The 25,832-nt window shown below is 52.6% G+C and overlaps 1 protein-coding gene across 3 annotated transcripts in view; it reads left to right on the top strand.

The window, feature by feature from the left end:
- The first annotated feature begins 539 nt into the window (after positions 1-539).
- Positions 540-25,832, top strand: part of NTNG2 (netrin G2) — a 47,473-nt gene continuing 22,180 nt past the window's right edge. For 2 of the 3 annotated variants that reach the window (XM_048325079.1, XM_048325078.1), the window contains exons 1-3: positions 540-1,012; positions 3,544-4,642; positions 21,904-22,547. In XM_048325079.1, the coding sequence (XP_048181036.1) occupies positions 4,430-4,642; positions 21,904-22,547 (857 nt within the window). In that variant the 5' untranslated portion in view covers positions 540-1,012; positions 3,544-4,429. The remainder of the gene's footprint in view (positions 1,013-3,543; positions 4,643-21,903; positions 22,548-25,832) is intronic. The other variant, XM_048325080.1, reaches the window with a different exon arrangement.

The raw sequence follows: 25,832 nt of genomic DNA, 5'->3' as shown, positions 1-25,832 counted from the left end.
TTGTGTACAGCTGGAGCCTCCTCTGCCCCTCAGCATGGACACCACAGAGTTGACCTAAGCAACCCCAGCTGCTCCTCCAGCCCCGTGCTGGAAGGTGCTGTCACACCTTACAGCCCAACATGTTCATCCCCCCCCCCCCCCCTTTCCAAAGCAAAACCTGGTTCGGTTAAATCTCACAGCACAATCCCACCAGTATCAAGCATTTCCCTGCCATCTGATTTCCCCATCTCCGAGTTCCTGCTTTGTTTATCCTATTAATTCCAACCACCCCCTCTTCCCCCAACACACACGCACGCAGCCTCATTTACAGCATCTTCGCCAGCAGAAGCCTCCCCAAAATATTCAGGGCACACCAAGCGAGCACTTACACGTGTGGGGAAACCCTCGTGACTGGAGATTTTTTTTTTTTTTTTCTCTCGAGCAAACATGAGCTCATGATTTTAATTTTTTTTTTTTTTAAGCTCTTAAAGGAAAAAAATAAAAGAGAAGCCCCGAGGAGCGGCATTCCCGGCTGCCGTTATCCAACCGGGGGCAGCGGGACGGCGCGGATGCTGCACCGGGAGCCGCGGGGCCGCCGGGGCTGAAGGCTCCCGCTCGCAGCCTCCTCTTCCTCGGGTGGTTTTCCCTCCCTCCTCCTCCTCCCCCCCCTGCATTTCCTCCTGCACCTTTAAGAAGCCCATTGCCGCCGGTGGGATGGTGTGTGCTAAAGCTGCACAGAGGAAGTTACGCAGCCGGGATCAGGCACGGAGATAAAAGCTCCGATTGTGATTGAAAGTGAGAGCAAAAGGGATTTCAGCCTCGGCATTAACTTGCGAGGGGAGCCGGGATTGCACAAAGCTCCCCCGGCCATCTGCCCTTGGGGGCCGGCGGCGCAGCGCCTGCCCGCCGCGCTGGGCTGGGCTGGGCTGGGCAGGGCAGGGCAGGGCTGGGCTGGAGGGTGTGTTTTGGGGGTTCCCCCGGCCCCGAAGTTCGCTGCTCCGCCGGGAGCCCCGCGCCGCAGAGCTCCCTCCCGGTAAGGACCCGCAGCGCCGGGGATGGGGGGAAAGCGGGGGCGGAGGGGGGGCGGGCAGCGCCGGCATCTGCCCCAGCCCCGAACGCTGCGGCTCCCCCCGCGCCTCCCAAGTTGTTCCCACGCTTTCCTGGGGTGTCCCGCTCTCTGTCCCCCTCCCCAGAACATCCCCGTCTCCCCGCCGCGGGATGGGGTTTATTTTCCCACTTCGGAGTTTGGGAAGCCGGGGGGCTCCCCCAGCCCGGGGGCACCGGCTCCCCCTGCCCCGCCGATTCCCTCCCCGGTCCGTGCAGCCCCCCCAAAGTCCTTTAGTGTAAAAGAAACCGGGGAGGATGGGGCGGAGCGGGAGCGGCATCGGGTTTTGCCGGGAACCGCGAATCCATCAGGGAGAGAGGTGGAATGCGAGTGCGATTTACAGGTTTTCAGCTGGGAGCCGCGCAGCGTTATCGCGGGGTTCGGGCTCCCGTCCCCCCGCGGGTGTCCCCAACTTCGCTGTCCAGGGCGCGGGGAAGGGATGGTCAGCGTGGGAAAGAGGAGAACAACTCCCGCTCCATGAGAGCGGGGGGAGAGCGAAGAGTTCGTGGGGAGAGCAACACTTCTGAGAGAAAATTAAAAACTCCTTCCTTGAGTTTACTTTCTGCTCTTAATCCGAGAGCAGCTCAGTTGTTGCTCAGCGTTGTCCCTTTATTTCAATAGGGTGTTAATCCAATAATAAGAAAAAAAACTGGAGCCAGCTAAGCCAAGACACAATCTAATTTTGTGTTTTTAATACTCTGGCTATCAGTCCCCAGTGAGTGCTGAGTACTCTTCAAAGAGAACAAAGAGCATCGATTCTATTTGTTCCCATGAACTCCAGTTTCTTAATAATATCAGGTGAAGATTTATTGTCTGAGAATCAAACCAAATCAAGCAGGGTGAAACCTTTAATTCGGGGAGCCTCTCTGCCCCGTTTGCAGTATGTTGGCTCATTCCAGAGCAACACTCCAACTGCAAAGGGACTGGACTGGCTAAGTAAGTGTTGAGCCACAGACTTCGCCCCAAACCTGCTTGCCTGGCTGATGGACTGACAGTAAATGCATTTTTCCCAGCAAATGTTCATTTCCCTGGGAATCCGTGACATTTAGCCAGCATAACAAGACACTAATAGATATTATAGATCCTTTCTACCTGGGTTTCTCCCTGACAGCCATTCAAGTGCAAGATATAATTGTTGAGGCTATGAAAATAGATCCATAAACTTAACAGCACTGGAGTCCTCATTAAAACTTCCCTGCTTGTTTTCTACACAATAGCGGAGTCTCTCACTCTCCGCTGTCATCAGGCACTTGGCAGTGACCAGTTTGATGTAATAATTAGGAACTGACTTGTTATAACTGAAAAGACAGCTTTGATGTAAGTAGGACTTATAAACACTGTGTCACACTGGCTTATTATTTTTACTACATTTACTCATAATATAAAAATAGCAGCCAGTCTATTCTTTTTCTGGGAGTTTATTCAGGTCCAACACAGCTATAACAGGCTCTTCGTTGAGAGCTGGCAATGAAGCGTGAGAGACAGCTTCTCTTTTCTGAACTCATTCATCTCAATCAGCAATCTTTCAAGCAAAAAGGGGGGAAATGGAGATGGTAGCAGAGCGGTGTGAAGCCCCCAAACGCGGATCAATGCATCTGTTAACCTGGAGTTTCTGAGCTTTAGTAACTGAGCTTCCTGAGAAAGCAAACGCTAAGCATGCTGTTGAAGCAGACATGCCTCAATTGTGGAAGAAAAGTTGGGGAAACAAATAGAGAGGGAATTATCCAAAGGTAAATTTCTGTTCTGGATATGTGCCTCCACCTTCTCGGATGAGCTCTCCTTCCTGAATCTAATGCTGAGAGAGAGTTTGACTTTTTCCCCCTCCCCGCTTCGGTTCTTTGTCATTTTGTTTTGTAATTACTTACAATTTTTATAGCTCTACTGGAAAGACAACAAAATTGCAGAAATGTTGTTCTAACCTGAAATGAATACTGGGAAGGTCATTGCTCTTTGTATTAGGTGAACCTAAATGTTATTAGGACTTTAAATTGTTTTTTATTAAATGTTATTGTTCAGATAAATCATATGTGGGGATGCTGGACAATGTATCTGTCTCTCCAGCTGTCTTATTTATTTGCTTATCTTTTTAGGACTATCAATTTGTCTGTCTGTCCCTACTCTGTGTCTGCATATTCCCCATCTTCTAATGACCCATAGCTGCTTCTTGATATTATTTGAAGACCCATTAGAGCTCCTGCTGTCCAGCTGCTGTTGCAAAGCAGATACCTTAAATTGGGCAGCGCTCCTTCCCTTCTCCCAGACAGCAGAAAAGCCATAAGCATCTTACTATGGATTGCTCTTTATTAAAGTTGTATATCTCCCTGATACAAAAACCTGTCTGGTGGCTTGGAAAGCCCAGCTGAGGGCTCTGCCTCCTGAGGGACCCCTGTTCGTACAAGTCCTCTTACTCCAACTGTCCCCTCTCGCTCCCACCTAATTTGTCTTCCAATTTCTTGCAGGTCCCTCCTGCTGATGAGCTCTGCCTTTGCCCTGACCATGAAAGAGAGAGGAGACCTCAGGTAGCCCCATGGCTTGCAGCTGAAGGCTTTGGGAACTTGGTGCTCCGTCGCCAGAAGGCAGAGTGGGGCAGGAATCCTCGCCGCCACCACAGGACGCAGTGGGAGAAGCCAAGGCCAGCCCTGCCCCAGTCACCCCAGTGACCACCCAGCACCTGCTGGGACCACCGTGCATCTGGGCACCCGAGCTGTTCACGCTGACACGACCATCCATCGGGAAAAAGGAATTTTAGCTCCAAGCAGTCTGTCTTGTCAGAGTTGTACTCATGACCAGATGCTCTATTTATTTTATGTGCTATGTTCAAACACCCCAATAATTAAGGCAGACACAGGTTAAGGCACTTTCCACAGCGACGCATTTGGAGCAGACCAGAAGGTTGAGGAAAACCTGATCCAGCACCATCTCACGGCCTCTCCAATTTACTCCTATCAAATTTCATCAGCAACTCAGAACTTGATCTTTGTATTGATTGACTGGAGTCACCTCTAGATATTTTCATGCTGATTTGGAAGACCTTTCGTACAATAAAAGGGGGAAAAATGAGGTTAAGGAAGATTTTTGACCACTGATCAGCAACTCTGGCCAAAACTTTCCCAATCAAGTGAATTGCAAAGTTGGCTTCCAATGCCGAGAGGAACTTTCCACATCCAGATACAGCGTGCAGAGTGGGGTCATCCCTGTTACCGTCTGGATCTCCTTCGACTGGAGCATTTTTAGATGAGGAGTTTCCATGCTGATCCCGAGAGCCACCCCTAGCCCAGTAGCTGCCTTCCTCGGGACTCTCGGCACTGCCCTCGCCCAGGGATCCCGCGCTTGGCCGCAGCTGCCATGCTCTACCTGGCTGCTCTCCTCGTGCACTGTGTCCCCTTGGCCATGGGACAGTATGACATTTGCAAGTCCTGGGTGACCACGGACGATGGCCCATCATGGGAGTTCTATGCTTGTCAGCCCAAGGCCATGCGGATGAAGGATTACGTGACCGTGCGGGTGGACCCGGCAGGAATCACCTGTGGGGACCCTCCAGAGAGGTTCTGCACCCATGTAAGTGTTTCCCTCCTTATTTGCTGGCTTAGAACAGACTCTGCTGGTGGCTGGAGGCAGTGTCCAGCCCAGGTGCCACTGTCAGGACATTCTGGGTCAGGGTGGCCACAGCAGCCACTGCCTGGAGCTCTCAGTCTGCAAAGAGGGGAGGAGGCACGCTGCCCATGCCGGTGCTGTGCCAGTCCTGCGGCAGGGATGGTGCTGGCATGCTGAGGGGAGGGTGAGGAGGAGCCAGGGAGGACTGAACAAGTCCCGGGTAAGGTCTGGATTTTGGAAAAGCCCTGCCCCTGCAAGCACACGACGTGAGCTGCTCCTCTACTTGCTAAAGCGTGTGGGGTGTGCTCGCCAGTCCCATCCCAAAGGGCTGCTCCAGCACTGGGATTTCATAGCATATGGGTGTGTGGTCTCAGTTCGAGGCAGAGTGAAGGGCAGGGCAGTGGGGTAGTTTGGCCCCTGCACACCCACAGCTCTGGCAGTTGGTCTGACAGCCACAAATTTCACTAAAGCCCCTGAAAATGTGGTTCTCCCTCTCTTCTAGGCTCCACATGAAAGGGCTCTGTGGACAGACATTTGCCCTTGTAGTTAAAATCTTTAACTTATTTTCTCTTAAATATTAATCATTGCATTTCATTCCGTGCACCACAAAGCTCAGCAGGAACATTTGATTTATAATTCACAAGGCTTTACATTGTTAAAGAGTTCAGGGGTCAAAGCAAAGAGCAAAACAGTAATGCCCCCTCCCAAAGGTCCCCCAGGAGTGGTCCAAGCACACATTTAAGGGACAGACACCAAGCCAGCCCATGCTGGCAGGGTTTCCACTGGGTTGAGCACTGGACAAGGAGTGTCTTCTAAAAGAGTTTATTTTATAGAGTTTTATTATAACAAGAAGGGGGATTCTCCCTCTAAATCAGTGGAGGGAGTCCCATTTTCTATTGCCAGGGCTACCCCATGCCTCAGTTTGCCACCAAATAAATACCCTGGGCCCAGACAGCTCAGGGCACCTCTTGAAAATCCAAGAGAAAAATGTTCTTTGACACCAAGGAATGCCAAACATTTATGACCATCAGAACATGCTGCCAGTAGTTAGCCAGTTCCCTCCAGCCTCAGGGCTCTCATTAGTACCAGGGAAGACATTTCCACTAATTCCAGATAAGTAGCAACTTTTCCTTTTAAAAGATCATTTGAAAAGAAAGATTAAGTCCAAGGTTGCAAATAAAACCATTAACTATTGATGGGTCAGTCTGTATTTCCATTTATCTGACTGACTGCAGAAGGATTAAACGGAGAACACCAGATTGCTTCCACTACACTCAGTGCAGCTCCTTGCAAACCCTCTCTGGTTAAGGATGCTCCAGACTTCAGCTCCACTGACCTCCAAGGAAGCAAAAGACACAAACTGCAATCAGCTCTCTGCATCTCTTGATTCAGTCAATACTGAGCTGAAATCTTTCTATTCTGGGCACCAGCAGTATTTCCTTGTAGCGTACGCCTGCCATGTGCTCTAACACTTGCAAACACCGTGTACAGCCGTGAATGAGAGCTGCACAAATGCAAAACATGGATTTGGCTTCCTGTCCCTGCCTCACCCCAGCCTGGCCTGGCTCTCGCCTCCCAAAACAGAAACCAGCACTCACAGCAACATCCCTGAGCAATTCCCTGGTGAAGAACCAGGCTAAGAACAGGAATAATATGTTGCAAGGTATTTTTTAGATTTTTTGGGATAGGTTTGTGAAATCCCACTGTATTCACGGCCCTTTCTCCCCCATCTTACACCAGTGCTGTTCTCTCCAGAGGACTAAAGAGTTATAAAAACGAAGCAGAGGAAGAGCAGCCCTGCTGAGGTGAGCAAGGAGCCCACCCAGCACTCAGTGCACAGAGCAGGAGCTGGCTGCAGGAGAGATCCAGGCTCCAATCCAGCCTTAGGACTGGAGTGGTGTGGGCTGGGAGGCCATCAAGGTAAATTTTCATGGCCTCTATCACCGAGAATGACATGTGGCCGCTTACTGCTGAGCATCCCCTTATGGTCAGTGGAAAGTGGAATCAGCAAGAAATGGCCCTTCCATTGCCGGTGCTGGGTGGTGACTTGACACCTATTGACGTGCAGGGAGAGGGAGCGGTGCCCGCAGAGGATGTGAGCGGAGTTCTGCTCCCCCTGCACTAAGGAAGTGCTGGACAAAAATCGATGTCTCTGCCCACGGATCATTACAAGCTCCGAGCCCCGGCCCTCGCTGCGAGAGGGGAGGGTGAGCAGCTCGCACAAACCCGGAGCAGCTCCTCGCTGCCAACCTGCTCAGGTGCCTTTTGGTGTCCTGTTATCCTTTCTCTTCAGGTTTTAATTATTTCCTTGTAACAGGTGGGTTCTCATAGGAGCCTGGCTTTCCAGCAGAGAAGTTCTTACGGTGACTGTATTGCTTTCTTAGGTGTCTTTCAAAACAGCAGGGGACTGTCCGTGCAGTTAAACTCGCGTTACTCAGAATTAAGCACAGCCCAGTGGGGCTCCTGCCCTGCTCAGACAGCTGCAATCAAAACTAAAGACACAAAAACACCCCTCCATGCTCAAGGCAGCCAGACAGGAATGAGCTGCACCATATCCCTGTGCAGGGCAGCGCTGTGGGCAGGCGAGGAGCAGAGTCCTGGTGACAGCCAGGACCTTGTCAGACAGCGAGTGTGTCCTGCGAGGCTGCACAGCCCACAGGACCACGCACTGCCCTGCCACAGCTCCAGCAGTGCTCACAACACTCCTGCACGAGGAGGCTTCAAGAGATGGCAGGAATTACTTGGAGGACCGTCCTTTGTGTTTTGTAGCAATTCTGGTCACATCTGGCTGCTTCCTTCTCATTGGGAAGCGTTTTGCTGCTTATTAAAGTCAAGGGGTTTCCTTTTTCCACAGTTTCTGTACCTGTTCCTATTCATGTCAATGCCTTTGTGGCAGGGTCACCTGAAAAATGAATTGTACTTTGCCGCCTGGCAGGGCAGGGGGAGTGGTGGGAGCAGGAAGACAGATGGATAAGTAAATAAAAGCCTGAATGAAACTGAAAGTGTGACTGAAGACTAATAGGGAACAGATCTTTTAACCAAGGATGTCGAGGGAGTGGTGAGACTTCAAAGATCACATACAGGGCATGGCACGGAGCAGATGAATGTGGATTTCAGAGGAGAGGGGTTTGCAGGGCAGGCACAGCTGGGAAATGGCCAAGCTGCACATCCACATGGGACAGAGGGGAGATGTGGTGTTCCTTCACCTTCCCACCCTCCTGGGCAGGAGGAGGAGGGTGGCACAGCTGGCAGGCTGCTCCCAGGTGCTCAGATACTCTGAGATGCTGAAGCACTTCTTTGATACGGAGCAGGGACCTTTGGGAGTTTCACTTTCAAGCGTCAGCATTTCACACACAGGATAAAAATTCCTCAGGTTTTGTTGGGAATTCACACACGGGGCATGCAGTGGGGAGCAAGCAGACACCAAAGTCCCAGCTCCAAATAGGTTTGCAGCTCAAGGGGTTTCCAAATCATTCCAGCAGAAGCAAGGAGAGGTGTCCATAGCACGCGGTCATTATGGGATGGTTTTGCTGCTCCTTGACATCCCAGTGAGAGCACAGGGAACCCACCTTGATGCAGGAATGGGAGCCTTTTCCCCCCCACAAAGGTGTTGAGACAGTATTTCTTGTTCTGACAACACTCTTTGATGCAGGGCCGAGCTCTCAGCCCATATTGATGGGTCAGGGGTATTTTTATTTGGCGTCAGCATTGTTTCATCAGCTAATAGAGCTTGTTGACTTTGGCACAGGTACATGAAAGGAAAAGGCTTTATTTATTCATTACACATGCAGCCAAATTGGATGTTTGGTTTAATTCTTAGCTAAACTTTTCTGAATGACATGTGGTTATAAGGTTTGTACTGAAGGATTATTTCTCCTGTGGACTCGGTGCTAAAATTGGAAAAAGCAGACAAACCTTTGGGCTAAGGAACCCTTTTCCCTGCATTCTTAGCCCATCTCATACAACTCTACCCAGCCATATCTTCATACACCTGTTTAGGTGCAAACAAGGGATTGTGGGTTTAGGGATGATTAAAAGCCAAAAGTTTTTCAAATAAGAAGGGAAAAGCCAAAGTTTTTAAAGGAAGAAAGGAAAAAGAGTTGCTTCAGCAGTGCTCTACCAAAAGCATTTTTAAAGATGCAGCGTGATCTGGTGGTTAAAGGATGGATTCATCCCTTCTGGTACCCTGAGCAGAGACCCACAGCCCTTTCCCAGCCCACCAGAGTTCTATCTTGTCTCAAGTATAACCAGGGGGCAAAGCACAAGGTATTCTCAGCCTTTTGACTGCCCTAGGGCTCAAGGACATCCTTTGGGCTAAGCAGAGCCTGTGTACAAGTCCAATGGAAAATCCTTTCCAAGAAAAGCGGATATTCTTCCTCCTCCTTGAATAAATCAGCGCTACCCACTGCTGGTTGCAAACCCATCCTTGGCCATAGCAGAGGAAGTTGGAACTCCCCTTTGCCCTTCATTGTGGAACCCATATGGCCCTGGGGACGATCACTTTGCCTTTATGCCAAAATTCAGCAGCACGAGGAAGTCACTCTCTGCTGTCAAATCACCTGTGACACCCCGGGCAGGGTTGTAGGGACGGAAAGATGTGACTTTCTTTTCACAGCTGCAAAGTGCCAACAGCCCCTCTTCCCCCTTGAAGCCTCCAGTATGTTAAAATAACACCTGGAAAATGCTCCCCTTTCCTTTGAGGAAAGCCTGGAAAAGACAACTTGCTGCCATTTCCACCCAGAGGAAGGTTTCCCAACCCACCCCTTGCACCTGTTGTGACACTGCTTTTGAGTGTGGGAGAAAGAGCTGGAGCCTTTTGGTTCTGTTCCCACCCTTAATCACTCCTCAGCATCAGGGTTGCTGCAGAGGACACTGTTTGAAGCTGGGATCAGTGGCTCCTTGCCCTTGGGGCCAGACCCTTGGGTTGTACATTATTAGCTGCTCAGCAAATTACACACTGCTCTTCTCCTGCCACCGAGGCTACTCCGGAGTGTGGCAGCATTTTGGTGTTTTAAAAGGAAAGGCTTCACAGAAAAATGAAAGAATACAATTCAGCTTTAAATTAGGGAATGCTGAGCAAACGGGATTTTCCCTCAACAGCCTGTAACAATTTCCTTGAATGCCCAGTTCGGGATTCATCTTGTTGTAAAGTGGGATGCTACTCCCCTAACGAGGATCATTTCCACTTGCTGATGGAAAAGGCACGGTGATAAAAATGAAGCTGTCAAGCCGATTTAATTGGTACAGTGAGCAGAAAGTTTTCCCCCACCTTGAAGGTGTTCAAAGAGTAAACTACTTTTAAGAAAAGCTTTGCTCTTCAAAGGGAACAGTGTCCAGATGGGAAAAGCAGAAGAGAACGGACACTGAAGACTTGCTGGGAAGTGTGGTCAGAGCTGGGAGAGCAGATCTTACAGCAGCCCTTACACTCATATAGCAGGTACCAGAGGTTTCCACAGGCAATTTTTGAAGCCAGAGGTGTTCAGGGAAATCCTTCTTATTTATTTATTTATTATTTTAAAATTTGCATTGTATTCTATAGCATAAATATGATTTTCCACTAAACTTTAAAAGGAGTTCTCCCCACAGAAAATCCTGCCTGAGTTGGAAGGAGTGCTCTGCTACCATGCTCTGGTTTCCCTGAGTGGAAGTCCAGTTCTAACCTTAGTTTCAGATCCCAAACCACCTTTTTACCATCAGTTTTTTGAGACATGGAGCTTCAGCTGACCCAGTTACTCAGGTAGTTCAACACAAAACACAGGTTTCTGTGCTAGAAAACACCAAAGAGGCTTTTTCCTCCCCAAACTGCACAGCACTGCTGGGTGACCATTCTGGAGATGCCTCTGGGGAGAAGCGAATGCCTGCAAAGCCCCGGCAAACAGCAATTTGGACTTGCAGCCTTCTCCCCACATAGATGAGCCATCCCCTGCAGCCTCAGACATGTCCCATGAGGTTCCCACTCATCCCCCCCCTTCCAGGCAGGGCCACCAGCACGCCCAGAGGGGACACATTGCAGCGCTGACCCTGCTCCCACCCTGCTCCACTGCCCTGCCCTGCCCTTGCTCCAGCGTTTGGCACCGGTGCCTCTGACATCTGCTCTGTGCCACACACGGCCAGGCTTAGGGGAACCTCTGCCTTTTGGCTCCGGGGTGGATTTCTGCATTTCTCAGCCATCCCCCGGCAGGCTCCAGCCACAGGAGGGGCCTAGCCGGGGCTGCTGGCCCAGGAGCTCAGCACTGCAGAGCCACCAGGCTGGGTCTCACCACGCTGGGTCTCATCCCCGCCGGCTCCCACCTCTCCCACTGGTTCACATCCATGCAGGAGCCTCTCAGGCAGCAGCCCTCCCTCTGCTCCCCTCTGTCGAGGGGCTCCACACACGGTGCCACCACTCCAGCCTCCGCCAAGCTGCTGCACATCCAGCACAAGCAATGTGGGGTCTCTGCTCCCTCACTGCTGAGCTCCACGTGGACGCTGCCACCGCTGTGTCCAGTCCTGCCTTGACACCTCCATGTCCCAAAGGGAGAATTAGCACAGATTCAACTGGTTTTTACTCCCAGCCAAAGGGTTTGTAACTCCCCATCTGCTGGCTGAGTCAGCTGCTTCAGCTCTGTAGTGCTGCCAGTCAGGAGGTTTGGGGAGCCCTGTCAAGGGGGAGGATCACTGTCCTGCCCTCAGGGACAGCCAGGACACGTTTTGCGCTGGCACAACTCAGTCCAAACCTCCAACAGGCACCTGCTGAATTGTTCCCCTGAAACAGAGCATAAAGCAGCCAAATGCTTTGCACACAGCAGCAAGGGCAGAGTGCTTAATGCAGCAGTTGCAGGAGCCCTGATCAGGGGCTGGCGTGGTACCCATCACCCAACTGTGCCCCCTCCACAAAGGCTCTGGGGAATATCCGCACCTCCATTTGAGGAGCACAGCAGAGCCTCCGCTCCCTCCCCTTTCCCACCCCCGGGCTCTGCGTCCTGCCCTCCCCCATTCAAACTATCAGAGCCTCTCTTACAGAATAAATTATTAATAGCGGCGTAGCGAGCCTCTCTGCAAAGGCTGCATGTATTGAGCTTACAAGGCGCACAAGCTTTTAGAGAGCAGGACACTTTTCCTACTTCCTAAGCATTTTCTTAGTCCTGAATCAATAATGCACTCGCAGCCCTGCACACAGGTCGCTGCTGCTGTGCTCCTGCTGTTAGGGGCTGCGGACATGAATACATTTCTGTAGCAAAATGCAAGGGTTTAATAATCTGGCAGGGAAGGGATGGGGCGGAATCCAAGCAGCTTAATTTGTAAACAAGCTTCAGGGAAGTGCCTAGGAAGAGCAAAGCTTGCGACTCCCCGGTACAGAAAGTCCGGCTTTGGACACAAGCTACAAAGCAGTCAATGGGATTAAACTACCGCGATTTTGAACGCGTGCCCGTGGCTGCCAGCTGAGGGGTGTCTGGTTTACCAGCCTCTCATCCCAGGCTCTAGGTCACCCTGCAGACCCCACTGCCAAAGGGGGAGGCGGAGGGGTGCAGCCCCGGCGGGGAGGTGGGGGTGGAGGTGAGCCCAGGGCGGCAGGAGGGATGGGGTTAGAGCGGCTCACCCGGGGATTAGCAGTTCACAAAGAAAGAGCTGCTCAAAAATGGTGCCACGGGAGGCCGGGCTGCTGCGGGTGGTGTGTGTGTATCCCCAGCACAGAAGAGATTATCTGCTTAGGAGTGGAATTTTCCGGGCGGAGTTAACCCTTGTGCCGCCCCCAAATCAGCTGCACACGCCTGTCTCGGGACAGGGTGCTGGGCAGGGCATCCAGCAGCAGCAGCAGGGCTGCTGCCAGGACATCCCGGGGCTTTGGAAATGGAAGTGCTGCTTCCAGGTCACTCTGCAAGCAGCATGCTTGGGGCCCTTCTTGGAGAGGTCACGCACGGACTGGGCTGGTTTCAGGCTGGAGGTTAAAATTCCTCGTGTAACCAGATTTTCTGTTCCTGGCTTAGACAGAGTGGGCGTGAGGGGATTTGTGTCGGTGCAGGAGCGGTGCCGGCTGCGTTGCGAGGGTGGACAGGTGACTTGGGTCAGCCCTTGTGCGTGACAAGCTGCATCTCCCTCTGGATGCTCCCTTTGTAGAGGATGTTTCCTGCCTGGATGTCTGTCAGCCTTTTGCCGAGGTTGTGTCATTTACGGTGCACAGACCAGTTCTGACCCTTTTCATGAGATGCTGCCAGACCACAGGGAGAGTTTCAGAGACAGCGTGGGATGAGAGCAGAGATTTCCTTGAGCCTCACATCAAGGTTGGGTGAGGGAGCCACTACTTTGCCCGGCTGCAGGTGCCTGGGGGAGTTCATTCCTCAGAAACGTGGAGCCCTCAATGCCCAGTGAAGCCCAGACTGCTCCTGACATCCCTCCCTGCCTCAGTTTCCCCACTGGGAGATAGGACATTGCACTGCCACCAGCCCACCCTGCCTGGCACGGTGATGGTGGAGAGAAGGGCACAGTGCTGAGCCTGGATGAAATACGAAGGAGATGCTTCTCGAATTCAGAGCAGGCTGGAGGGGGAAGGGGAAGAGCAGCCACGAGGAGGGCTTGAATCTCTTCTCTGGCGGAGAGACGGGCCCAAGGGAGCCGAGAGCCTTGAACGAGCGGCGCTGCTCGGTGAACGAGTATCTGCTTCAGGCCAAAGGGAAGAGGCAGAACAGTGAAATGTCTCGCTGAGTGCGTCCCAGTGTCTCGCCCAGAGCCGGCGGGGTCGCTTGTGCTGACTCACGACTCCCAAAGCCGCACGCAGGCACAGCCCGGCCCAAGGCCCGGCCAGCGGTGACCTTGTGCTCGGACAGCCTCGGATCCGGCAGGAAGGGGAAGGAAGCGGAGGAGCAATCAATCCCCCAAACCACGGCCGGGGAGGAGATGGAGGGAGTGACATTCGGCTGAGCCAGAATTAGCAGCAGATCTGTGGAGGGACCCCATTTCCACCCTATTAATAATTCATTCCAGCTCTGCCTTTACCTGCTCATAAACAGCAAACAGCTTGTTAGCGAGGACGCTTTTCTCCCCTTTTGCTGTCTCTGCCTTAATAAGAGCCCCTTGCAGATGGCTGGGGGAGGGAGGTGGCAGGGGAAGGACACACGAGCGAGCAAAGCACCCCACCAGCCCTCCCTGAGCTTCCTATCCTATCCTATCCTATCCTAGCCCAGCCAGAGCTGCCCTTCCCCTGCAGAGGTGAAGCTGTGAAATAACCCCTCACCAGCACCCAAGTGCCTTGCCAGAACCGTCCTACCCACATGGGCCACCTAAAACCGTCCCTTTGGAGGAGCACCAGGAAGAGGAGAGTGATGCCTGGAGGATGTGCAGATGAAGGGCTTGCCAGAGCATTCCCGAGTGGATCTCGGGCTGCAGCTGCACAGGCAGCCCATGGGAAAACTGTATCTTCTACTTTATGAGACAGCTTCTGTCTTACCTAAAATATAGAGAGCTTGACCAAAGAGGGATTTTAAAAGAAAGAAAAAAAAAAAAAGTGGGAGGATACAGAGCATCTTGAAGAAAGTTATTAGGATTTTGTTTCCAAAAGGCACAGTTTTGCATTTGGAGCATCCCCAGAGTCTTCACAGTCCAATGCTGCGGTGCTGGCCCCATTAGGGACCTCTCCCTGCCCACTGACAGGCATCCCAAAGCTATTCCTGAGATGTTTTCCAGGTTCGAGTCACAGCTGTGCAGTGGGGAAAGCCCATGGCCCACCTGGGGGACAGGGGAATCGGTGCAAGAAGAGTGGACCAGCCAGGCAGATCCCAGTGTCCCCCCACGTCCCTCAGAGGAGGGCACAGACCTTCACCTGGGCTCACAGGGAAGGGCCCGTCTGGGGCTCTTCGGCATAAGAGAGGCCTCGTACTTCTCCTGATCCCTCTCCGTGCTTCCAGCCCTCTCTGCAGTGAGTTATGCCACTTGCCAGCTGTTGGAAATAATCACTGTAAATTAATTATGGTTTTTTCACCCTTCTGATCCCTCCCAGCCCATGAATAGAGTGAAAATTAATTGTCAGAGAGTATTTCCAACTCTCTTAGAGTCTCACTCTGGCCACTGGCAGGTTACGGTTTATGCCCTGAAGCACAAGATTTAATTACTCACAAATGTTATTTTTGATCATAAAATCACCTTGTCTTGTCATAAATCCAGATAGAGCAGTTGAACCCTCAGATCAGGACCAGCGAGAGTGAAAACACCCTGAAATGTCATTAGGACGAGCCTGTGTTTTCTCCTGGGCAAATGCAATTCTGTTTGGGAAGCAGCACCACGTCCTGGAGGGATTATTGGAAGAAAAGCCAAGGAAGTCTCCCAAAACATGCATCGCTCAGGGTGGCCCTTGTCAAAAATTTGTGTTGCAGAAAATAGGTTGAACTCTGTGTCAGTGGGGAGGTTAAGGGTGGTTGGCCCTGGAGCTGGGTCAGGCACCTTCCCCCCTCAGTGGATGATTTCCCGGTGCTGACCGACAGCGGAGCAAACCCAGAGCCCAGCCAGGAGGAGAACGGAGATCCCTGCGAGCCCTGGCAGAGTCGGGAAGAGCAGGGCAGGGGATGGAAGGGAAGTGAAGCCCCGCAGCTCAATCCAGCACAAGCAGGAAAGCAAATGTGCCGGGAAGGTCATTTCAGCTCCATCCTGCAGCCTGCAGAGCCAGTGGATCCAGTGGGGCGTTGGACGGGGGCAGGGAGGGGGGGAAAGAAAACTTTGGGGTGAAAGTGTTCCAGAACACCCACAGGACAGGCAGGCTGGAGCGGGCTGGCCCTGCTCCCCTCTGCAGGCTGGGACCCCCGTGTTCCGTGGCCATCAGCCCTTCCCGTGACAGGCTGTTCAGGGAAGGGGAGGCTGCAGGACACCTGCGGTGGCACCGCTCCACGGCGGGGACGTTACCGGGGCAGGAGGGATCAGGTGCACGTGGAGATTTTGCTGATCCCTTTTTTTGCAGGATTTGGAGGAAATTTGATACCAATTTCAGGACTCAGTTGCAGTGCGAGGAAACGCAGGGACTTTGTGAACCTCATCTGCTGACCTTTGAGCAGAAATTCAAAGGCAGCGTCGGAGGTGTCCCAAGGGAGGCAGAGGGGCCTTGGGTGTCCAAGGGGAGGCAGAGGGGCCTTGGGATGCACCTGAGAGTTTCTTAAGCATCACAGCTGGATGGGATGGGGGCTACAGAGGGAATTGTCTCCTCCTGGGTGGAGGTTCAGACCGAGGTTTCCTCAGTCACAAGCAGTCCCAAGAAGGAAGGAAGGGGGTTCCTGTGCTGTCACCTGCTTTTCCTCATTCTGAGGGAGCCAGATGTGGCTCTGCAGACTCTTTGGGGGGCTATCAAACAGCCCCCAGTCCCAACCAGCATCAGCACTTGCAGGAGAGCCTGGAGACAGCCAAGGTCTGAGAGGTCTCTGGTTGGGTTTGAGAGCCAGTTCATAGAGGAACAAAAAAAACTTACAGCGAAAGTACCCAAGAGAAACCCACACAACAGCACCAATCTTTGTGCTGAAGAAACACATTTAACTTTTTCCCTTTTCATAAAATCTTCCTATAAAACACCAAGGATTTCCAACCCCCACCCCCAATTAAAAAAATACAAAGTTTTGTTTTCCAAAACTCATCCAAGTGGATGAGACCTTGTCATTACTCTTATTAGGAGACTGCAATTAAAAACAAGTGGTCCCGGAGTGCTCTAGGTTTTAGCGGAGGCCTTGGCTTAAACACAATTCCGTCAAGCAGAAGAGACCCCCAAAAGCAAAGAAAGTCATGTGGGGGTTCCCAAGACACCATTAAACAAATCACACCAGGTATGAGAGCTGTGATTGAGCATCCTTGGCTGAGCAGTACAAGCTCTCCCATCATCTACTCTTTTTTCCTTGCTCAAATCTTGTTGGTTTTTTTTTTTCCCCCCTTTATTATTATTATTATTTTTCTTCACTCTGCAGCTAGTGGTTGCAATTGCTTTCCAGCTTCCCTTTGGCATGGAGATCTAAAAGCTGCAGTCTTATTTCTGTGCAGCTTTCACCATCCACAACAGATGTCTAGTTTGTTTAAAATATTCAACAGCCTAATGATTAATCAAGCAATTTCACCTACAAAAATATATAATTTTATGCTATGAGGCTTAAAAATGGTATTATCTGCTAGGGAAAAAAAAAATAAAAGGCAACTTTTACACTCATTAAGAGCCCTAAAAATCAGCTGGGCTTTGTAAAACTGGGCCTTTTGTTGTGGCTGGTTTCCCCCATTCCCCCCCTTCCCAGCAAGTGGGGAGCAGCTTCTCTGCAGCATCCTGGATTCCTGTCATCCTGCTTTGTCAGACCAATATCTTGTTTCTTAAGAAATCCTCCTCAAGGAGCAAGTCTCTGCTTTCACCTTCAGAAAGTCCCTTTTGCAGCATTTCTGCCCAGAACTGGCTCCAGGCACCAAGAGGAGGCAAAACCCAAGGGCTGGGTCAGCAGTCACCAGGGCTGAGACGCATTTCCAGCTCAAGGACTGGGCCCACGGGATCCTCCTGAGTGCAAGGTCCTGCACCTGGATCAGGGCAACCCCCAGTATCACTCCAGGCTGGGGATGAAGGATTGAGAGCAGCCCTGCCAAGGAGGATTGAGAGTCCCAGTATCTAAAGAGGGTCTACAGGAAAGATGGGGAGGGCTCTTTATTATGAATTGTAGTGTTGGGACAAGGGATCAAGGTTTTAAACTGGAAGAGAGCCAATTCAGACTAGCTGCAAGGAGGAAAACTTTTACAATGAGTGTGGTAAAATACTGGCGCTGTAAAACCTCAGAGAGGTTTCCATGGGATGTCTCACCTGTGGAAACATTCAAGGTCAGGTTGGATGGGGCTTTGAGCAGCCAGACCTAGCTGAAGATGCCCTTGCCCATGGCAGGGGGTTCGACTGGACCTTTAAAGGTCCCTTCCAACCCAAACCATTCTATGATTTGCTTTACACAGGCACAACCTTACTACGATGCCATTTTTTAGGACACTGTGTCCTCAACGAGGCTCTTGCAGTTTGTCCCCTGGAGATTTGCCTGTTTGGGCTGAGCTGGGGCTAAGCAAGACTGCAATGCTCTTTGGTACAACCCCAAAAAGTGCACAACCAGAAGAGCTGGAGAGCCTGAGATCTGCAATGTTTAGTTGCTGTGAGGACACTCACGACTGATTTAATAGCGTGAGACTCAAAGTGAACTGGTTTATTTTAAGCTCACTGAGACCAAGTTTGCCTGGCTAATGCATCCTGACTTTTAGATTGAAGACTTAAATATCTCGAGACTTTGGACAGATTCTTTGGAGGACACACGGCTTGGAGGAGGAAACCAGATTCAAAAATAATACCTGGAATTGTTTCAATAGTGCTATATCTGATCTTACCAGGACCAACGGAGCAGCCAAAGTGTGGCCATCTGTTTCCGCTCCCCCCTGCCCTCCTGGCTGACTCCAAACCAACCCCCCAGCAGAAAAGGCATCGAGCATCCCGCAGAGGAAGGACAATTCAATAAACCTAACCCCAAAAAGGAACACTTCATTTTAGCAGAGGAAGCCGTAGTGATGTGACTCACTCGGCGGCTTCTGAGGCTCTCCTCACCTTTCAGCACTGTCACTTGGAGGTTATTTTTGTGTTTGCCCCATTACAACCATGCACCTCTCGAGCCATGCGCCTCCCCAGAACATCAGGGTGGCTAAAGACATCTTTGGGGGTGCTGCCTGTGGAGCTGAGCACGCTCACAGGTTGGGATACATGGGAGCCATCAGGGATTGTGCACCTCCGTTCCCTGGGACGAGCATATGGCAGACAGACAGAGCTTTCGCTCCGCTTCTCCCTGCTCCTGACCTGCCAGGTCCCCTGCCAGGGACGGGCCTGGCCAGCCCTGTCCCTCCAGACGGGACATGGGGAGGGGGATCATGCTTGATCAGACTCAGTTGCTTCCCTCAGTGCTCCAGGGAAACCTGTCCCACCTCCCATCCTGGCCCGGGTGATGTTTTCTTATTGTGGTTTCATCACAGAGCTCTTCCTTTGTTTAATTTGGCTGCTCCAAAGAAAGCTTGATAGGAGCATCATCCACAGCCCTGGAGGTGGCCACTGTGGCCATGCTGGGAACAGCTCAAGTGGCAAATACTCAGCGAGATTCATCTCACACCAGCTCAAGGGCTGTGGCTGCTGCACACAAGGAAAGGAAGGCTCATGGCAAGAGCCCCTCTGGCCAGGATGGCTCTGAGACACAGACTCTGCTCAGACAGAGCCACTGAGCAGCAAGGCAGGTTTGTCCGGGAATTTTCTGCTGCCATCCCAAGCCAGTTCTCCACCTGCTGCACCCTTCTTCAGACAAGTGGGGAAAATGGACCTCCAGGATGGTCTTTTCAGGACTGTCCTATTAAGCCATCTGTATGGCCACATTGGCAGGAGGACCATACTGCAACACAATATGTTGTCTCAGCACAGGAAACACACTCAGAGCCCCCAGTACTTCAGCTGAGGGGGATTTTTCTGCCTTTTCCCTCAGGCACCACTGCAAAGCTGCGCTGAGAGGCAGCTCCATCCCCCAGCAGGAAGCTGTGTCTCATTAGCAGAGGTAAACAATTCCTCTGAACGTGACGAGTCAGGAGAGCATATTAAATATGTCAATATCTCAGGGTTTTTTTAATCCCGGCTCCAGAACAGCTTGTTATGGCAGGAGAGGACCCCCCAGCATGGCTCAGAGCCCCATCACAGCCCAGCTGGCATCTCCCCCTCTTTGAGGGGGTTGTGGGCACACCTGGGCAGGTGCCCTCACCCCTTGACCTTGCCCACCCAAGCAAGCCTGAGCACTCCATGGATTTCCTTTGCTCAGTTATCACAGCTGCTAGTAAAAAACAAAAAAGTAATAGAAACTATCCAGCTATTTGTTTTAAAAACATCTACCCAAGCATCCATTTATGAGTGACCTCCCTGCTGCAGGGTGGGCACCACACCGGAGCTCAGCAGCTCTGGTCCCTGCTCTTCCTCCTAGCACACACAGAGGTGGCAAAAGCCACACATCGCCCAAGCTGAGGCTGTGACAGGAGGAACAAACCCCAGCACGGCATTTGCAGCTTTACCATCAGCCAGGGGTGTGTCAGAGCAAGACAGGGTTGGAAACAGTTTGAGTTTTGACCTGTTTTAGCATGTGCTGCTTTCCCTGGCAGCCTCGTGCACACAAACACACACAAACACAACGTGTGCTGTATTTACAGGAGTCCCCTCGTGTCCCCAGGGCTGCCTCCCCTGCAGAGGAGCCCGGTGCTCATGTACAGATCAGCCACTCGCTGGTTTGTTTTCCCCCCACGCTCTGTCCCATGCTGACAGAGCGGCCTCCTGCCTTATTTACTCTGTGCTGCTCACATGCTGCTCCAGACACAGAATTATTCGTGTCCTCAGGAGTTTTTCAGGGCTCCTGGGTGCTGGTGCAAACAGTTGCTTGCCTTCAGTGCACATCTCTGCGCTCCGAGGAGGCACCAAAGGCCGATTTTAAAGACATGGAGTGGAGAAGCTCTAAGCAGTTTCCAAGACTTTTGGTTGCCCGGCTGGAGGTGGCAAAGCCCGGATTTTCCAAAGCACACTGTGTTACTGAGAGGTTTCCACGTTCAAAGCACAGCCCCACTTTGCACCCGAGAGCAGCCACTTGTACAAACCAGATCCCCTCCTCTGCTGTGCCTGGGTGTACACAGGGCACCCTAAAAGCAGGTCAGAGGCACTCAGACTCCAACAGTTCCCTAGGTCAAAGCAAGCCATGGGCACAGGAGAAGCCCCTTCTCATGCCTGCAGCAGCCAGAGACACAACCAGCCTGCTCAGATCCAGCCCTGCACCTCATTTTTTGGAGCCCCCAAGTACCAGCAGCAGCTCCCCACACCCTGGCACAGCCCTGGTGCTGCAGGAAGTCCCCAGGGCCGGGCAGGAACACGCTGATGCCCACACACAGCACCTCCCCATGGCTCCCAGCCTCGCACAAAGCACCCACAAACCAAAGCACAATACCCAGCTCAGTCTTACCTTGAAAGCTGCTGCTTCAGGAGAGCCAAACCTCACACCCCAGCAAGCTCCTCACCTTCAGCCGGCAGCTCTGAGCAGCTCCAGCTGCTTTATCACCTCCTCCTCCTCTGCCAGGTGCCTCTGCCTTCCTGATAAGGGTCCCACAGCAGCAGAGCCCGCTGTCATACCAATCCCTCTGCTTCCCCAATTCTTTGGATTTTGAGTCAAAGAGGGAGGCAAAGTGACAGCAAAGAGATGCTTCATATGCAGAAAAAGGATCAGCAGTGTGTTGCAGAGTTTTTTGTGGTCTGTACCCACTAGAACAAAGCCCTACATAGTCCCCAAGGCAGGTCTGATCCACAGGCTCACTCCTGGAGGCAGAGGCTGCAGGGCAGTGATGTTGGGCTTTAACAAATGTATGGGTGAGCAATAAATGCATTGGCCCAGCTGCCCACCCCCAAAACTTCAACATTTGGTGCATGACCTTGACAGTGTGTCCTAGTGCAGCTCAGCACATGTGGATGTGGAGGTGTGTCCCTGCAAAACACGCCAGCCTGGCTGTGCGCTGTCACTTGTGGGCAAAATGGGATGGCTGGACCTTTTGTCCCACAACCCAGGCCTGCAGGCAGTGGACATTGTCACCTGGATGGGATGAGCCATCCTTCCACTCTGTTCCCTCCGGGTAGGTGAGGACCAAGGCACCAGGAAGCACAAATTTCTGCTCTCTCTGCTGCTGCTCAGTTCTGTCCCAGCTTGGAGCTGGAGAAATTGGGTTTCCCTCCTCTAGCTGTGCTCGAAGGCACTGGGGGGGATGGTGTGCCCCCAGACTTTTCAGCATCAGGAGCCACGAGAGGCAGGGATGTGCTTGGGGGATTTTAGCCATTCAGTTCTTGCAAGGCAGCGGGGATGAACACAGCTTTCTGTAGCCTTGTAAATCAGCCAAGCTTAACCCAAGTTTCTCAGAGACCATTTCAGGGAAGGCGCTTTCTATGAAAATTGCCCCCGTGCCAAATTGAAAAGTCCTTTCCCAAAGGGCCTTTCAAAGGAAACAGCTCAGCCGTTCTTAGAGCTGAGGCAAAGCCGCATCTTTCTGCCTTAAACTCGCTCTCAGAATCAGCATCCTCCAGAGCCAGGCCCCTGGCACCCTCCAGCTCAGCCCAGCAGTTAATGTTTGACACAAGCAGCCAAACCCAGGGCCCGTGTGCCCACGATGCTCACACCATGCCCAGGCTTTGCTTTCCTCTCTGGTGACCGCTGTTGTTGTTCCAGGAGAACCCGTACCTGTGCAGCGACGAGTGCGACGCCTCCAACCCCGACCTGGCCCACCCGCCCAAGCTGATGTTCGACAGCGAGGACGAGGGGCTGGCCACGTACTGGCAGAGCGTGACGTGGCGCCGGTACCCGGAGCCGCTGCTGGCCAACATCACCCTGTCCTGGAACAAGAGCATCGAGCTGACCGATGACATCGTGATCACCTTCGAGTACGGGCGCCCCACCATCATGATGCTGGAGAAGTCGCTGGACAACGGGAGGACTTGGCACCCGTACCAGTATTACGCAGACGACTGCATGGAGGCCTTCAGCATGCCAGCACGGAGGGTCCGGGACCTCTCCACCACCAGTGCCAACAGGGTCCTCTGCACGGAGGAGTATTCCCGCTGGGCGGGCTCCAAAAAAGAGAAGACTGTCCGGTTTGAGGTGCGGGACCGCTTTGCCATCTTCGCCGGCCCTGACCTCAAGAACATGGACAACTTGTACACCCGGCTGGAGAGCGCCAAAGGGCTCAAGGACTTCTTCACAGTGACCGACCTGCGCATGAGGCTGCTGAGACCTGCCCTGGGGGGCACCTACGTGCAGAGGGAGAACCTGTACAAGTACTTCTATGCCGTCTCCAACATCGAAGTCACCGGCAGGTAATGGCTGCTGTATTTCTTTGGGTGTCTCTCCTCGGATGAGAAGAGGGTTGTTGCTAGAAAACTGAGCCATCAACGCTTCTGCTGACCGATGGATAACCATTTCTGCCTCTAATACCCCTTCTCCCCAGGCAGGGCAGCAGATGTGTCCTTGCAGGGAATGGCTGGGGCACCTCCAAGGCTGTGTCCTCCTGCAGCTGGTGCTGGGGGAGCTGGGACATGGCTTGGATGGACACTCAGGGTCTCAGTTCCCTCCAAGACCCCGTCCCAGCTGTGCAAACACCGCCAGCCTTTGCCCAGATGTCTCAGGGATGATGCTGGTGGATCTGGGGGGCGGAATGAGGCTCATCCCACTAAACTCCAGCTCCCTGCCAGTACAAGCAGGGTGGGTCATCCCCAGTCAGTCCTGCACACCCTGAGCAGCCCCAGCCCTGGCAGACGAAGTTTGAGGTGAGGGTAAACCCCCCGACAGATCTGGGGCAGAGGAAGCAGGAGAGGGTTTGTTTCTCCTGGGTTTTGTTTTTCATTTCTCTGTACGATGCCATATGTTACGTTATGACATCAACCAAAAAAGCAAAGTAAGGTGGAAAAGTGCCGAGATGGCTGATTTCCCATCCAGCTTGTGCGAGACTTACAGGCGAGAGGGGAAAAATCTCCCCATCACCCACCCCGTGCTAACAAGCATCTCCACAGCGACAGAGGAGCCGTTTGTATCGGTTCCAAACTGTTCGCTTCTGAGACTTGCAAGTAGAAATGTTTGCAGGTGCCACTGAGGCTGGCTTTGAACGGGCTCCAAGGGGAAGGAAGCTGCAGTGAGGGATGGGAGAGCCCTTTCCACCCGCCAGGGCAGGCAGGAGGCAGCGGTGAGGGTCTTTCTCACGGCCTGGTGCCTGTCTGGGATGAGCAGCTGTGGCTCTCAGCGGGGCTGGGGGCATGTTGGGATGCGCACCTTTGGGATTGCTCAGGGAGGAGCCCTGGGGGGCTCAGGCACATGGGCAGAGGAGTGGGAGAGCACCTCCACGTGTGTCTGGTAAATTAGGACTGAATTTGTGATGTCAGTGCTTGCGCAATGAGCTTTGGCTTCTGAGTGCGGTGATCAGCACAGATAACCAAGGACTTGTTACTGGCCCCGCAGCAGCCTCGGGATACCTGATGCTTCAAAGAGTTAAAACACTCGTGCTGTCCCGTGAACACCTTCCTCCTCTGAGCCATTCACCTTTCCTGCCTGCCTTGTTGCTTCAGTACTTCGGACTTCAGGCCATGCTGGTGGGATTCTCCCCAGACCAGCACCTCTCTCTCAGCTGTCCTCCTCCCCACTCCCCAGTCCCCCACCAGCTTTTGAACTCACTGGCCAAATTTAATACCATTTAATAGTAGTAGAGATTGGTTCAAGACATCAAATCCCTACAAATTCTGTGAGAAGAGGCAGCTAAGGAAGGAGAGAAAAAACCCTTTCAAACACACCCAGGGCTGGGAGAGTCACAACCTCTAGGAGACATCCAGAATTCCACAGCCACCCCGACGGCAGCTGGAGCCAGGGATGGCCGGGCTGCGGACGCCCTGTGGAAGCTGCAATGCTGCTTTTTAGCCGTGGCCAGCACGAGACAGGTTGGGGTTTGTTGGCTGATCCCTGCCGGCCTCTCCCCGGGCTGGCGCGGGGCCGGCGTGGCCGCCTGCCCACGGCTGCTGCAGAGCGGCGGCTCCTGCTCCGCCGCTGCCCTCCCGGCTCCCTCCGCTCGCCGAAACCTGCCCGACCGGCTCCTCCAGTGCAGCCGGGCCGCTGGGAGGAGAGGGCTTTGCCTTGGCTGGGAACAGGGAAAACTCTGAAATCTGCTTTTATCAGCCCAAACTCCCAAGTTCTGAGCTACAGTAAGATGCAGCTTTGCACTGCTCCAGGTTGCTGGGCTGGTTCCCAGGAGAGAGGGACGCTCATCCTGGACAGGGAAGAGGTCAGTGCCTGTCCTGTGCTGACTCTTCCAGCCCCCGTGGGCACAGGGCAGGGAAGGTGAGCAGCTGAGGAGCTGTGGATAAGTGGTGTATAAGATGGAGGAGCTCCCTGTGAATTAACTCTGCTCCTGTGATCATTCCAGTCCCAGCAAGCAGGTTTTTGCACTGAAAAGCAATCTAATTCCAGCTGTAAGCAAAGCCAGTTACAGTGCAGGGACTAAAACCAAATTAAATCTTGTGTATGGCTCAACAAGGAATGGGTTATTGAGAGGAAGAGAGGAGAAATCAATGTGAGCCTGACAGGAGCACTGTGCAGGGAAGGGGGGAGGAAGAGTGGGCAAGAATGGGGATGGACACACACTGCCTCTTCCAGGACGTGTTGGAGGAACAGGAGCAAAGTGCCTAGATAAAACTGGGGTAGTGTTAGGGACCCACTACACGGGGCATGGAAACAAGAGGGAAGATGATTGTGAGGAAATGAGGGGTCAAGGGCAAAAAGCAGCCAGAAAATTCCACCTGCACAGCAGAGTGAGCAACCCTGAGAAGCTGAAGGAGCTGTGCTGGCCACAGTGTGTGACAGTGAAGGAGCAGTATGTGCTGTCACAGTGGCATTGCCTGTGTCCCTGCACAGCACCGGGATCTTGGCAGTGCCCACAGGGTGATGAGGCACTTGGCAGCTCATTTCCAGTTGATGCTCATGGTCAAAGGAAGAGCAAAACACTTTGCCCTCAAAGCAGACCACGAGCCCCAGTGGTTTCTTGTGCTGCAGCCTTAACTGCTGGGTTAGGAGAGGTTTCGGTATCCCCTCAGTCTATGTACTCCTGCTCCCCACCCAAGCATACCCCATCCTTCATGCCTCAGCTTCACACCAAGGAAAAACCCCTCACCGCAATCCCCCAGAGCTTTCAGGAAAAGCAGAAAGAGACAGAGCAAAGGACAAGGGGAAGGAGTTTTCTGCTTTCTCTTGCCCTGTAGGCCACAGGGTCTGGTGAATCCTGGGGGTCACTGCTTCATTCCTGGGTGTTGGTGCTGTGGGCTGGTCCCTCAGGGTCTCCTCTGCATCTCCTCCTCCCACAGCCTCAGCCAGGTCCATCTCTCCGTTCATGGCTGACAGTTTATTTTTACTCTCTTTCTTCTTGGTATCTTTTTCTTTTCTTTTTTTTTTTTTTCCCCTTTCTTCTTCCATCCTGTCCCTATTGATCTGCAGAGTAACTGGAGATGCAGAAGAGTCAGGACAGGAATAGACACAAGCAAGTCCTTGGCCTGTGTGCTGTGTGAGTGCCAGGCAGGGTGGGGAAGGGAAGTGGAAGGACTTTTCCCCACAGATCTCTCTGTTCA

This window comes from Corvus hawaiiensis, chromosome 21 (genome assembly GCF_020740725.1).
Source record: "Corvus hawaiiensis isolate bCorHaw1 chromosome 21, bCorHaw1.pri.cur, whole genome shotgun sequence".
In the NCBI taxonomy this organism is placed as follows: Eukaryota; Metazoa; Chordata; class Aves; order Passeriformes; family Corvidae; genus Corvus; species Corvus hawaiiensis.
This window is presented reverse-complemented; position numbering and strand designations above follow the sequence as displayed.